The 15,138-nt window shown below is 46.0% G+C and overlaps 1 protein-coding gene and 1 non-coding gene across 2 annotated transcripts; both read right to left on the bottom strand.

Moving 5' to 3' along the window:
• RPL39 (ribosomal protein L39) lies at positions 1–4,091 on the bottom strand. Its single transcript, XM_055337860.1, has 3 exons — positions 3,950–4,091; positions 1,965–2,068; positions 1–253 (listed from the first exon to the last, which is right to left on the bottom strand). The coding sequence occupies exons 1-3, from the start codon at positions 3,950–3,952 to the stop codon at positions 205–207; spliced, it is 156 nt and encodes a 51-aa protein (XP_055193835.1). The 5' UTR covers positions 3,953–4,091; the 3' UTR covers positions 1–204.
• LOC129518987 (small nucleolar RNA SNORA69) lies at positions 751–882 on the bottom strand. The gene has a single exon (XR_008666308.1). It is a non-coding gene; the product is annotated as a small nucleolar RNA SNORA69 (small nucleolar RNA).
• Positions 4,092–15,138: the final 11,047 nt, after the last annotated feature.

Raw genomic sequence — 15,138 nt, forward strand, 5'->3', positions numbered from 1 at the left:
TCAGCTGAAAGGTCTCACATTTATTACTGAACCAACCTACTGGTATAGAGGCATGGTAACAGAAAATCATTCCCTTGATAAGACATGTCTATTGGCCAGGTAGGAAGGATGTTTCCATATTGATAGGATAGGAACATGTGATCTCCATGTGGCTTAAATATGTGTACCAATTATGTTTGCTATTTCATGATGTGCGATGCTTCCTCACAGACCCAGCTTGGTTCTTCTCCAGTGTCTCCTCTTGGAGTTGTACCTGCACAGAAAGAAACTGCAGGTTACAAAGACAATCTCACCTCAATTTGTCTGCCCTCAATCACAAACTTTGTCTTTTAAGTACCATAAAATCCTTGAAAGGCAAAGGGTCTCATTTTTTCCTTCCTTGAACAGGTTTGGAGCTCTCTTTGGAAACTAAAAAGTGACTTCCTAATGTGTTTAAGAACTAGTCAAATCAAAATTTTAACCTCTCAAAATGATTCCAAGCTAGGAAAACACACTGGTTCTTGAGACTGGACTAGTGGGGAAGCTCTCTCCCCTTCCAAGAGTATACCTGCCTACTTTTCATTCAACATACCTGGGTAGACCCACACACATTTATTTTGAAATCATCCCTTCCAAGCTTCATCAAAAGCAGCATTTCTACATCATGGATCATACACACACAAAAGCTCCCGTATTAATTTTACAACAGATGAACACTCCCAATCATTTCAATATCAAAACAAGTGATTTGCAGAGCTCAGGCCATGCCAGAATTGTCCATATCAATCTGTCATGATTTTACCCTCATAAAGGCAAAATCAAAAATGATTGACAAACATTTTCTTTCAGCAGGGTAATGTCAGTACTTCCACAAAATGAAGCACTGTAATTGCAACCTGCTTTCAATACACTTTAAAAGTTGCAAGGCACAGCAGCCCCAGAGGCTCAGCGGTTTGGCGCTGCCTTCGTGATCCTGGAGACCCGGGATCGAGTCCCGCGTCAGGCTCCCTGCATGGAGCCTGCTTCTCTCCCTGTCTGTCATGAATAAATAAATAAAATCTTAAAAAAAAAAAAAAAGGTTTCAAGACAGGAGGTAGTATTTCTTTCATTCTGCACAATAACCTGTAATGACGGGTCCCGCCACCAGATGGAGATATGACAGAGAAACCGATGTTCAGTCAATACATTTAAAAAGGGGCTTTACTATGGATGGTCTGATGCTCTCTCAACAGAAATCAATCAAGCTTGTAGAAGGGCTAAGCTACCAAAGGAACCACTTCTCCAAGTGACTCAATACTTTTCCTTAGTATTGAATGGTGGCAACACCATAGGTTTTAAAACCTAGATGCATTTCTAATACAGAGACATCTCCCACACCTATTAATAAATGCCAGTGTTCAGTACACAATAAACTAAAGGTAGCAACTAACTGGCCTATAGGGCTACAGGGTGTGGTGATTTTCACATGTCTTTTGCACTGGCTAAAAGAATTAACAGGCCCTCAATTCACATCTTTGTCTTCACATCAGCAAACTAGTATCACTTAGATCTGGCCCACTCTAGTATCAGCTTAAAAAGGCTTTTCAACCAGAAATTTTGGTAACAGTATTTGCTTTCTCCTCCTTTGTTGTCTTCGGGACTTACTTACTTGGGAAAGCCACAAAATCTAATATTTCATTTCAAACAAACCCAAGTTCTGAAAGCTGTTTAACATGCAAGGGCTGTCACTGGTTGTGAGCCCTCGAGCAAGTTATCACCGATTTTTGATGCTTATTTTTCTTCCTTTGAGACCTGTCTCAAGGTCTACCTGGTCCCCCAAGAGACTGAAGACAACAGGAAATTAACAAATGTTAGAGTGTCTGCCCCTAATCCTAGCTGTAGTGTAGGTTGCTTTCCAGAAACACTGAGGAAGCACGTCAAAAAAAAAAAACAAAAAACAAAAAAAAAACACCACAGAAGAAGCAGGTGGTCGTGGGGGTCCTTACCTGATTTTATTACCAGTTTTCATCCGAATCCACTGGGGAATAGGACGATTCTGCTTTTGTTTCTTGGCCAGGAATCGCTTGATTCTGAAAGTCTTGTGAGAAGACTGGGAAGGAAACGTAATCAATTTAGAGAGCAGAGCTTACTCAAATGATTCAGTCAAGAATGCCCTCAATCCACAAACATTTGAAAGCTTCGTCCATACCAAAAAAAACCACCTTTTCAACGCTAAACCCATCACGCCCTTGGCTCTGTTCCTCGAAACTTCTAAAGGCATAATCCTCCACTGTTCAAATAAAAAGTCACCAAGAGTCAGGAAAGTAAGTAACCTACCCCAAATCAGATTAATGCAGAGCTGGGATTCAAACCCAGGTCATCCATATTCCAGGGCTAGGGTACCTTTCAGTCTTCCTGCTGTCACCCTTGACCCAGAAGACCATTGGGAATGGCTGGGGAACTTGGTTTTCACAAAAGAATACCACTTTTTGTCAACCAGAGCAATCCAGCACTTCCAAGTCAATTTCAACGCACTATGTGAAACAGGAATAGTCAAGGATCACTCCAAGAGTAATTAAGATTTCCACAAAGTCCTCGACATTCAATAAATCTATTCTAACTCACTGACAATCTTTTGAAAAGATCTAAGTTGTGTTTTAGAGACACAGAGATCGCCTGCCTGAGTGTGCGTGTATGGTGGGGTGGTGCAGGAGGAGAGTCCACCAGCAGAGAAGATAGCTTGCTGAGGGTGGAGCCAGATGCAGGGCTAGATCCCAGAACCCTGAGATCATGACCTCAGCTGAAATCTAGAGTGGGCTGCTTAACCAACCGAGCCACCCAAGTGCCCCCCCCACTAACCATTTTGCTATTAATTCTGTACTTAAAATATCATTTCCCAATTTCTCATTTCATTTCTTTTTGGATTTAAGAACTTGGGTCATCCAAGTCCAACCCCAACGCTCTCCCTCCTCAGTTTGCAGGGCAATCCGGAAATGGCAGGAGTGGTAGTCTCAAGTCTGGCCTATGTGGTCCAATATCCATCCTGCACCTTGCATAATAATAGGGGCCCATTATAAAGAAGGTAAAGATTACACTCCTGTCACCCAGCTCACGATGGGACTTGTAAACGTTCTGTCACCTAAGAAAGCACCACTCATCCTCTCCATACCTAGAAGCATCCAGCAATTTTAATTTCTCTGAAAACGATCACAGGTAAAACCAACGACCATTAACTGTCCGCAGCTGGCATTTACCAAGAACGTCCGAATGGCACCCAGATGCACACTACAGCACCCCTCCCTCCAGGTACTTCCACGGGAAGATGCAAAAGTCGCTGAACAAAGGCCAGAAAGTCCTGTAAGCTCATAACCTGGTATGCTCCTGGCCGCCAACTTAAAACAATTTGCGAAAACCAGACCTCGTTCCCTTCTCGATGCCTGGTACGTGTGGTGCGCACCCCACTGTCAGGCCACGATTTTTGGAGTGAAGCCCCCGACTTCTCTTCCTGCCCCAGAATCACAGTTCGTTACAAAGGGGCAAAGGTGGGATCCCTGGGTGGCTCAGCGGTTTAGCGCCGCCCTCAGCTCAGGGCGTGATCCTGGAGACCCGGGATCGAGTCCCACATCAGGCTCCCTGCATGGGGCCTGCTTCTCCCTCTGCCTGTCTCCGCCTCTATCTCTCTCTGTGTGTCTCTTGTGAATAAATAAAATCTTAAAAAGGGGGGGGCAAAGGGCAGTGGAAACCCGTGCTAGCCTGGGCGGCGGCCGGGCGCACAAAGCACCACCGTCCGGACCTCGCATCGCCAGCGCAGCCCGCCTCGACTCGAGCCTGCGAGCTTTCCGGGAAGTGGAGCGGAGGCCAAACTCGAGCCGCTCTGCAGGGAGCCTCAAGGAGGCCCGCGCACCTCGACGCAGCGGGCGGCACCGGCGAGCTCTGGAGATCTCGGCTCTCGGCAACCCGGGCCCGAGCCGATGGTAACGGATGAACTTACCATGGCGATCACAGTCAACGACACGCAACCAGGATGGCGGCGGAAAGGAGAGAGGAGGAGATGGGCGGAAGCACGTATTTAGAAGACGTCGCCAAGGGCGGAGCTTAGGCGTGTGCACGCCGTAGGCCCCTGGCGGCTCCCCGCGGCCTCCCTCCCCCGGCACGCCCGCGCGGGCTCCGGTGGGAACCTGGCCGAGCGCGCTGGTCCGAGCGCAACGGAATTCGCTTAGCACCACTTCCGTAAGTGGGTTCCTCGGGAGCCCGTCAAGTGTGCTAAGGGCACCGCGCCTTGTGCCTTGTGGGCGTGGCGCACGGCCCGTGGTAAATGCCCGAGTGGTAACCCTTCCGCAGGCCGAGTGAGCAGGGTGGGCGGGTTTCGCTGAAGGCGGGCCGGGGAGACGTCACGTCCGAGTGCAAGGGACTTCCCGTCCTGGGCTGGCCCCTGGGCTGGCGGGGAGGGCTGCGAGGGCTGCCCTCCGCCGGGTTGGGCCTGCGGCACCCATCTCGGCCGTATCTCGACCTCTTGAAGTGGTTTCCACCTGGCTGGGCCGCTGGACGGGAAGGGATGGTGATGATGGAGGAAGCAGGAGAGGGCGGCGGGGCCTGCATTAGGTGGGTCCGGTAAGCCTAGGCCAGAGCTGAGAAAGTTCGGGACAACCTTTCCCCCAGCTACTAGGGGTCCCGGGCTCTTAGCCCGCTTTACAAAATGTATAGGAATTGTTGGCATACGTTTTGGATGTTAATGATCCCCGTTTTCGTGTTTTGCTTCTCCACATTGAAAAACAAAAACCTCTATGTATCTTTGCAGTCACCTCAGGCAGTTTTGCACCAGTAGATTAAGGTAAGGGTTTTTAACCTGGGGTCCACAAACAGTCCATGTATAGAATTCACAGGATCCATGAACTTGGATGGTGGCGGGGGGGGGGGGGAATCACAACTTCGTTTTTATCAAACTGTTTGAAATGTAGCGCTTTCTTTCTTTACAGACACGCAGCAAACTGTAGTGGGTGGCATTAACAGTACCTATGACTTGGTCACCAGTAGAAATCAAAGATGGTTTCATATCACACTGCAGTTGATGGACACGTCTTGAAATATCATTTATACACTCATCACTTTTTTAAAATTATAGTACAGTTGACCCTTGAGCAACATGGATTTGAACTGCATTGGATCCACTTATAGGTGGATTTTTTTTTCGATTAATACAGTACATACAGTACTATATGTATTTTCCCTTCCTTATAATTTTCTTTTTTTCTTCTTGAAAGAGAGAGGAGGCGGGGGCTGGGAATGTGCAGAGGGAGAAGGAGAAAGACAATCTTAAGCAGTGTAGAACCCATCGCAGGGCATGATCAGGCACCCCCTTATGATTTTTTTAATGGCCTTTTCTCTGGCTTACTTTGTTACAAGGATATAGAATATAATATGTATAATATATAGAATATGCAGCTGTTTATGTTATCTGTAAGGCTCTGGTCAGCAGTAGGCTATTAAATTTTGGGGGAGTCAGAAGTGACATGCAGATTTTCCACTGTGCAAGGTTGATTCCTCTAACCACTGCGTTGTCAAAGGTCAACTATAGTTATTAGACCCATAAGTAGAACTGTGTTAAGCCTGTATGTTATTGTAGCACACATTTCTTTTAGAAAATATTTTGATGACTATATTCCAGTGCATTCGTTTTCTTTGTAATCCTATGTACTTTGTTTTATGCATTTAAAAACATTCTGAAAATAAACTTCGTCAGACTGCCAGAGGATTCCATGCAACAAAAATGGTTGGGAATCTCTTAATTGGAGTATAGTGACAGATGGTAGAACAAACAAATTAGTAGGAGACTTTGGAAATATTCTGGGTGAGAAATGATGCCCCATGGGGCACCTAGCTGGCTCAGTGGGTAGAGCATGTGACTCTTGATCTCAATGTTGTGAGTTTGAGCCCTACGTTGGGTGTAGAGATTACTTAAAAATAAAATCCTGAAGAAAGAAAGAAAGAAAGAAAGAAAGAAAGAAAGAAAGAAAGAAAGAAAGAAAGAAGAAAGAAAGAAAAAAAAGAAAAGGAAAAGAAAAGAAAAGAAAAGAAAAGAAAAGAAAAAGAAATGATTACCCAAAGTAAAGTAGTCCCCAGGATGTTGAATAAGAATAAATAAGATCAAGAGATGATTGTGACATTAACACGACTTGGTTTCTAGGTTTCTTTTCTTTTCTTTCTTTCTTTTTTTTTTTTTTTTGTATAGAAGATCCCAGAACAAGGAAAGTTCAGTGCACTCCGGGAAATGTTAACCCAAAGATCCAGAGGCATTTCCTTCACCGCGCGTGTGTTTCTCAGGTCCGGGCGCTGGGGCACGCACTGAGCAGAGCTGCTGGTCCTGCCCCTGGTTTCTAGGTTTCTGTCTTGAGCAACTGGATGCTGGTGCCTTAGGTCTGGAGAGGAAATACACAAACAATAGGAACCTTGAGCCCAATATAATAACCATTTTTTTAACAGCAAAAGTTTAGTTACTTTAATCCCATCTAGTTCTTTTTAAGATTTTATTTATTTATTTGAGATTGGGAGAGAGAGAGAGAAATAGAGAAAGAGTAAGAGCATGCTCAAGATTAGGGGGAGGGAGAAGCAGACTGCCCGCAGAGCAGGGAGGCGGTGAGGGGCTGGATCCCAGGGCCCTAGGATCATGACCTGAGCCAAAGACAGACATTTAACTGACTGAGCCACCCAGGTGCCCCAATCCCATCCAGTTTTTAAATTCAGACTATCATCCAGATAAATTTACATTTAATTAAAGTGAGACCTTGGACTTCTTTTTAAAAATTTTTCTTTAGATTTTTTATTTATTTGAGAGAGAGAGAGAGCTGGAGTAAGAGCAGGGTAAGGGGCAGAGAGAGAAGCAGACTCCCTGCTGAGACTCCCTGCTGAGCAGGGAGCCTGATGTGGTTGACTCTGGATTCCGGGATCATGACTTGAGCCAAAGGCAGATACATAACTGACTGAGCCACCCAGGCATCCCGAGACCTCAGACTTCTAAATCTCGATTTTTACTGTTTATTTGAGAGCCAGTATTTTCTTTTTGGTGGCCCAAAAGAGCAGCAAATAAGCCTTTAGTTGGTAAATGATCATCATCTTCATCATTATAGCTACCATTTACCTCGGATTTAGGGTGGAAATAACACTGTGCTAAGAGGTTTTTTTTTAAGATTTTATTTATTTATTCATGAGAGACAGAGAGAGGCAGAGACAGAGGCAGAGGGAGAAGCAAGCTCCCTGCAGGGAGCCTGATGTGGGACTTGATCCCAGGACCCTGGGATCACAACCTGAACCGAAGGCAGATGCTTAACCACTGAACCACCCAGGCGTCCCTATGCTAAGAGCTTATGTAAATCATCCTTTTTATTTTTTTAAAGATTTTATTTATTCATGAGAGACACAGAGAGAGAGAGAGAGAGAGAGAGAGAGAGAGAGAGGCAGAGACACAGACACAGGCAGAGAGAGAAGAATCCTCCATGCAGGGAGACCAACGTGGGACTCAGACCCAGGTCTCCAGGATCAGGCCCTGGTCTGAAGGCGGTGCTAAACTGCTGAGCCACCTGGGCTACCCATCATCCTTTTTTAAAAAAAGATTTTATTTATTTATTTGAGAGAGAGAATGAGAGGGAGCACAAGTCGGAGGGGGGGTGGGCAGGGAGCTTGACAAGAGGGGACCCTAGGACTCTGAGATCATGACCTGAGCTGAAGGCAAACACTTAACTGACTGAGCCACCCAGGTGCCCCTTAATCATCTTTTTTCTTTTTCTTTTTTAAAAGATTTTATTTATTCATCTGAGAGAGAGAGAGAGAGAGTGCAAGTGGAGGGGGGCAAAGGAGGAGGGAGAAGCAGAGTCCCCACTGAGCAGGGAGCCTGATGTGGGACTCAATTCCCAGAACCCTGAGCCAAAGGCAGATGCTTAATTGACTGAGCCACCCAGGTGCACTCCCCCAAATTCTTTTTTGCTGTTTTAAGCTGCTTTATTAACTTCACAATATATAATGAGCATCTTGCCATGCAATAAGGTAAAACTTCCCTGCTAACAGAATCTTACAGATTGGGTCAGAATACAACATTCAATTAGAAGCTGGTAATGTGGGTGCCTGGGTGGCTCAATCAGTTAAGTGTCTGCCTTCAGCTTAGCTCATGATCCCAGGGCCCTGGGATCCAGCCCACATCAGGCTTCTGCTCAGCAGAGAGTCTGCTTCTCCCTCTCCCTTTGTTCCTTCTGTGCTCACATGATCTTTGTCTCTCCCTCCTCTCTCTCAAATAAATAAATAAAATCCTAAAAAAAAAAAAGCTGGTAATAGGAGACCCACAGGAGACGTGTAACAAAAGGATTACAACAAAAGTGCATTGAGAACATGTAAGTTTAGGAAGCAGGTGTGCCTTCCTATTAATTTCAGGGAAAATGTCAGGATTCAAGACATAAAGCAAACTTCATCATAATGGTCCTGGTGAGGAGGGTCAGCAATAACCACCCACAGACTGACTGAATTGCTTCCCCCTCTCCCTGTCCCCATCAGCTTTTTCCTCAGCTGTCTCCCCTTCTTCCCAATCCTTCCCATATTCTCTTCTCTCATCATTGCTTGCGGCTCTCCAGGCCTCTGAATCGGGGCCCACCTATACTGCAGGTTGGGCTGCTTAACAGGGAACCGCCTGAGATTTACTCTGGGCCCACAGTATTCACTAGCTTGCAAAGGGGGAGGGCAGGGGCTCTTCTTTATTGGCAGCTTGCTCCTTTTCATCCTTTTGTTTTGTTTTCCTGGTTTGCATTTTCCACGTTGAGATTTTTCACTGTTTGTTCCTCTTTGGATGCCATTGGTCCTGGGCCTATCCTCGTGGGATCCTCCTCTTGCTCCCAGCTCTTGCCAGGAGTGCATCTCTGTGCCACTTAGACCAGCATACCAGCTCCCCCTCCACCTCCTACTCTTTGGCCTGTGACCCCTCAGGGCCACCAGGAGCAGGTACGGAGAAGGGTAAATCATCTTTTTTAACTCTCACAGCTTGATAAGGCGCTCTTCATCCTACCAGGTTTTCCTTCTACGTTGCACACTATCCACTGTGAGTTCCTTTTGCTGATTCTTCCTTATCTCAATTCCTTTTTAACTTTGGAGAGCCCCAAGGTTCAGTTGTGAACCTCTTCTCTTTTCTATATACACTCCCTCCTTTGGCGATTTCACCCAATATCGTGGATCTAAATACTCTCTTGGTTGATGACACCCAAACATATATCTCCAGCTTGGACCCCTCCTGGAACTCCTACTACCTTCCCAACACCCACTTGGATGTCTAATAGATTCCTTAAACTCAGTATGTCCCAAACAGAACTGATCCCTGCCCCCAAATGGGCCACTCAAAGTCCTCCCCATTACAACAAATGACACCTCCATTCTTTCTGTGACTTGGGCCAAAATTTATCTTCCACTCTTCTCTTTTATATCCTGCACCTGGTTTATCAGCAGATCTGGTCAGCTTGACTTATCCAGAATCTTGAAATTTATCCAGAATCTGAGGACCTACCAACTCTACCCTGGTCCCAGCCACCCTCTCTCACCTAGATTATTTTAAGGTTCCTCACTGGTCTTCCTGCTTCTGTTATAGCTTCTCCATAGCAGCTGGAGTGACCTTTCAAAACCTAAGGCAGATCATGTCACTCCTCTGCTCAGCACTCTCCAGTGGCTCCCCATTCCTCTCCTAATGAAAGAGAATACAGGAATTTGCAGTGGCCTAAAAGGCTCTACCCACTTGAATGGATTACCTTACTTCTCTGACCCAATCTGCTCTCTACCTCTCACTTACTTGGCTAAAGCCTCACTGATCCCCTTGCTCTTCCTTATACCAGACACAGTTCTCTCCACAGCCTTAACACTAGGTACTCTCTCTGCCGGGGACTCCATTTCCCTAGGTAGCCCGTGGCTGGTCTCCTCACCTCCTGCAAGTCAAGGGTCAGATGTCTCCATTTAAGAGAGACCATCCCCCCAAACAGTCTGTAGCCCCTTTCCCTGCTTTTCTCGATAATACTTATCACCCTCCATCATGTCATATCACTTATTGATCATCTAATTCCACATTTGGATGAAGCACAATGAAGGCAGAGACTTTTTTTTACCTTTTTTATGTTGAAGTAATCGGGGATTCATAAGAACTCACAAAAATCTACAGAGGTCCTGTGCACCCTTCACTCAGCCTTCTCTAGCATTAGCATCCTGCATCACAAACATACAATATCAAAACCAGGAAATTAATGTTGGAACGATCCAAAGAGCTCACTGAGATTTCACCAGTTATATATGCACTTGTCTATGTGTGTGTGTGTGGCGGGGTAATTCTATACAGTTTTATCATATATATAACTTTGTGTGTGTGTATGTGTAGAGTTCTATATAGTTTTATCCCATGGTATAACTTCATGGAACTGCCACCACAGTAAAATAGAGAACTGTATGTACGATTACCACAAGCCTCCATGAGGGCAGGGTTGGTTTTTTTTTTTCCCCCTTGGATTTGTTTGCTCTCGTACCCCTAGCACCAAGAACCAAGCCTGAAACATTGTAGGCCTGGGTATCTGTTGAACTGAAAAGGGCAATAAACATAGTGCTGACTGACTCTGAAGCCAGGACTATGGGAGTTTGAGTACCACCAGGTGCAACATACTAGTCATATGGCCTTGGATACATAACTTAGCCTGTCTGTGCTTCAGTTTTCTCTAATGTAAAGTGGGGATTGATAATATTACTTAACTCAGAGTGCTGTGGCAAGGATTCAGAGAGACTGGTCAGGCATGGTCAGCGCATAGTAAGCCTGTGTTGATGTATACCTGGCACATAATAGCCATCCAGCTCAGCAAACAACAGCTTTCATTTCCTTGATTTGTCACAGGGCAGATGGTGCCAGGAACCCAATAAGCTATTATAAGAATGTTGAAGGGGTGCTGATTGCCAGCGACGGAGTGGAGGCGGCATTTGAATGTGGCCTTAGAAGGTGAGTGGTGGTGGTATGGGCTGAATTGTGTTCCCCCAAAATTGATATGTTGAAGCCCTAGCCTCCAGTTACTCAGAATGTGACTATTTGGAGGTAGGGCCTTAACAGAGGTGATCGAGTTAAAATGAGGCTTGCTACTAGTGTAGGCCCTAATTCAGTCTGACTGGTGTCCTTATCAGAAGAGATTAGGATACACAGGGAGACACCAGGGATGCTCAAAGACCAAGTGAGAACACGACGGAAGCTGGCCGGGCACTTGCAAGCCAATTAGAGAAGCTTCAGGAGAAACCAAACCCGCTGATGGCTTGGTGTGGACTCCTAGCCTCCAGAACTGTGAGAAATTTGTAATTTGAGCCACCCAGTCTGGCATTTTGTTATGGCAGCTCTGGTAGACTAATACAGGTGGGAGCAGGACAGGGGGAGATTGGGAGGAGGGCATTCCAGCCAGAAGGAGCCGCATGCCACAGGAGCCGACGTGCAGTACCTTTTGGTTGGCTGGAGCCAGGGGAGGCAAGTTACAAGGACCAGAATCCAACAGAGCTGGGTCCCACAGGTGTCACAAGGGACAAGGGTTGTGAAAAGGCTCCAGGATTTGCCATCGGGTGCTCCTTGGTGCCTGTGGAAGTTGGGTGGTATAGATGGAGATGAGGAACGTGGAGAAAAGGGGAGAGTGGTTGGTGAGCTGGGGCAGGGCTTGAGGAGAGGAGATGCTTTTAGTATGTTTGAGTGCGGGGAAGGAGGTAAAGAAGGGCCATGAGAGGGTGGTGAGCTCAAGAGTTGGTTGGGCTTTTTTTTTTTAAGATTTTATTTATTTGAGAGTGGGAAAAACAGAAAGCATGAGCAGGGGGAGGGGCAGAGGCAGAAGGAGTAGCAGACTCCCCAATGCAGGGCTTGATCCCAGGACCCTGGGATCATGACCTGAGCCCAAGGCAGACATTTAGCCAGCTGAGCCACCCAGGCACCCCTAGGTTGTTTTGGTTCGATCATGGAGAAGAAGGGAAGGAGAGAGGTTAACGATGCATGGAAATGCAGGTATAGTGAATCACAGTGAGGGCTTGGAGGACACATGGGGGCAGGCTGAAGGGCATTGGGAGAGGAGCTTCCCTTGAAAAGGACAACAGTCATTTCCTGCAATTGGGAGGGAAGAAGAAAGACGTGAAGGGAGGATGTTTTCTGTAAATTTAGTTTTAAAATTATGTCAGTATTTTCCATGGTTGCATCCTATATCACCCTACATTTCCTCTTCTAGGTGTTTCTCCTACAGGAAGGTGAACAAATGTGCATCCAAAGGTATGTACCAAATTGCTTGTAGCAGAGTTATTTGCAATAGCCTCACACAGGAAGCTGTCCTGATCTATCACCAGGTAAGCAGATACATTGTCTGTTTACCAAGGGCTGCTATACAGGAGCAGTTCTCAAAGTGTGATCCTCGGAAGTCTAGGAGGTGGTCATTAAGACCCTTTCAGAGGGTCCATGAGGTCCAAACTGTTTTTATAATAATACAAAGCAGTCCCTTGCTTCGTTTGCTCTCATGGTCTCATGAGTGTGCTGTGGAGTTTTCAAGAGGCTGCAGCTGCATGACTTAGAATGACTTCTTTGCTTAGACAATAGAATGTGTGCTTGTGTGTTTTAAATATTCTTATTTTAATTCCTAAAACAGTATATATCAGTACACATAATCCACACAAACAGGTCCTTCAGGGTCCTCAATGATTTTTAAGCATAGAGGAATCTGAAGACTAAAACATTTGCAAACTGTTCCTATCCAGCAATGAAAATGAATAAACTACAACTATGCACAGAGGCATGCTTGATCTCATAAACATCCACAGGAATGTGGTGCAAAGGAAGCCAGACAAAAGCACGCATACTATATGATTCCATTTTCATAAAGACCCAAACCAGGAGAATGGATTCTGTGCCATGAGAAGTCAGGATAGTGGTTATCCTTGGGGTGCTGGTCATACTCAGTTTCTCCGTCTGGGTGCTGTTTTGGTGGGTGTGTTCACTTTGTGAAAATTCATCTAGCTGTACACTTTGGGTTTGTGCACTTTTCTGTGTGTGTGTTCTATTTCAGTGTCAAGTTAAAAACACATCGACATGAGTCTACAGACAAAAGTGTAAATGAAACAATTTACAGAGGGCTTTGTGCTATCCCAGTCTGCTCCCACACCCCATTGGCTATTTTACCCCATAGGTAATTTTTCTTAGTTGCTGATTCCTCCTTTCATTGTTTCTTTTGGAAAATATCTGTATATTTTCTTTTTTAAAAAATATATTTATTTGAGAGAGCACACACATGTACATGCGTCAGTGGAGGAAGGGCAGGAGAGAAAGGGAGACAGTCTCAAGCAGACTCCACACTGAGTACAGAGCCCAACCTGGAGCTCGATCCCATGACCTTGAATCATGACCTGAGCTGGAACCAAGAGTCGGACGCTCAACCAGCTGAGCCACCCAGGTTCCCCTTGAATATTTTCATTTTCATGTCATTTCAGATATTCATATATTTGTTTGAATAGCCCCCCACCGCTGCCCTCCTTTGACAGAAGCAGCCTGGTACATACAAGAGAGAGCCTGTGAAGTGGATGGAAGGAGACCGAAGTGGCGCATGGCAGGTGGGTTGGAGTACAGGAAATTAGGCTCACCAGCCTTCTGCAGGGAGTAAAGGGATCTGGAGGAAGGGGAAAGGATGTGGAATCGGTACATGCATTCACTCAAGAAGTCAAAAGCCCTTACTATGTGCAATAGCTGGATCGACCATACTGTCATTTGCAGCATGGTGTGGCCCATGTGCTAAGAGGGACACATGGGATGCTGGGAGAGCAGCCCCCTCCCCAGCCTGGGCAGGAGAAGGTCAGGGTGGGAAAGGTCTTCAGAGATGTGGCTGCTTGAGGGAAATCCTGATGAAGGAATAGGAAGGGGCAGAGAAGGGGAGTGAGGGATGTCTTTCCTTGAAGAGGAAACTCTATTTGGAAAGGTGCAGAGCCCCAGGGCAGGTATCCTAGGCCTCCCAGTATAGGCCCAGGGATCTGAGCTTTATCCTGGAGGCCGACAATCTGCAACTTCTTTAGCAGAATAATTCTGTGTTTTTTTAAATTTTATTTATTTATTCATGAGAGACAGAGAGAGAGAGAGAGAGAGAGAGAGAGAGAGAGAGAGAGAGAGAGGCAGAGACACAGGCAGAGGGAGAACCAGGCTCCATGCAGGGAGCCCGATGTGGGACTCGATCCTGGGGCCTCAGGATCACGCCCTGGGCTGAAGGCAGGTGCTAAACCGCTAGGCCACTGGGGCTGCCCTAATTCTGTGTTTTTTAAAAGCCATTTTACATAGAAATCCACCCTTGACTGTTCTCTTTCTCCTACACCGAGGGAGAGGGAGTCCAATGCGGGGCTTGATCCCAGGACCCTGGGATCATGACCTGAGTGGAAGGCAGATGCTTAACCGAATGAGCCACCCAGGTGCCCCTCTTTTCCCTTCTTTTGACGCTTACTCCTTCCAGTCTCTTCTCAGAACAGCAGCCAGAGTGATCCTGTTAACCTGTCACATTGTGTCCCTCATCTGCTAAAGTAGCTCTGATGGCTCATCATCTCACTCTGGGGAAAAATCCCAGTCCTTACAGTGACCTACAAGGGGCATACACCATCAGACCCTTCCATCCCTACCTCTGACTTCAACTGCTCTTGCCTTCAATTCACTCTGCTTCAGCCATGCTGGTCAGTTATGATACCATGTCAGGGCCTCTGCATTCTCTGTGCCCTCTGCCTGGAAATTTCTTCCATCAGTCTCTTTTAAGTCTTTATTTACCTTAAATGTTATTTTATTACCTTTTTTTATTATCATCAGTCTGTTTATTACCATCAGTCTCTTTTAAGTCTTTATTACCTTAAATGTTGCCTTCCCGGTGAGGCTTTCCCTAACAACCTTATCCATCTACAATGGTAACCCCTGCCCCCGTACTCAGCACTCCCTACTCCTACTCCTGCTTTGTTTCTCTCCATAGAACATATCTGACTAGCATATGTTTTCTTTCTTTCCTGTCCGACTCCCTCCCTAGAGTGTAAATCCTGTGAGGTCTTGTGTTTTGTTCACTGCTATCTTCTCTGAGACTAGACTAGTGCCTCACAGGAGGTGCTCAGTAAGCATTTGAAGAATGAATGAATGAAGTCGACTACATCAGATAG

The sequence above is a fragment of the Nyctereutes procyonoides genome, unplaced genomic scaffold (genome assembly GCF_905146905.1).
Source record: "Nyctereutes procyonoides isolate TBG_1078 unplaced genomic scaffold, NYPRO_anot_genome, whole genome shotgun sequence".
Taxonomy (NCBI): Eukaryota; Metazoa; Chordata; class Mammalia; order Carnivora; family Canidae; genus Nyctereutes; species Nyctereutes procyonoides.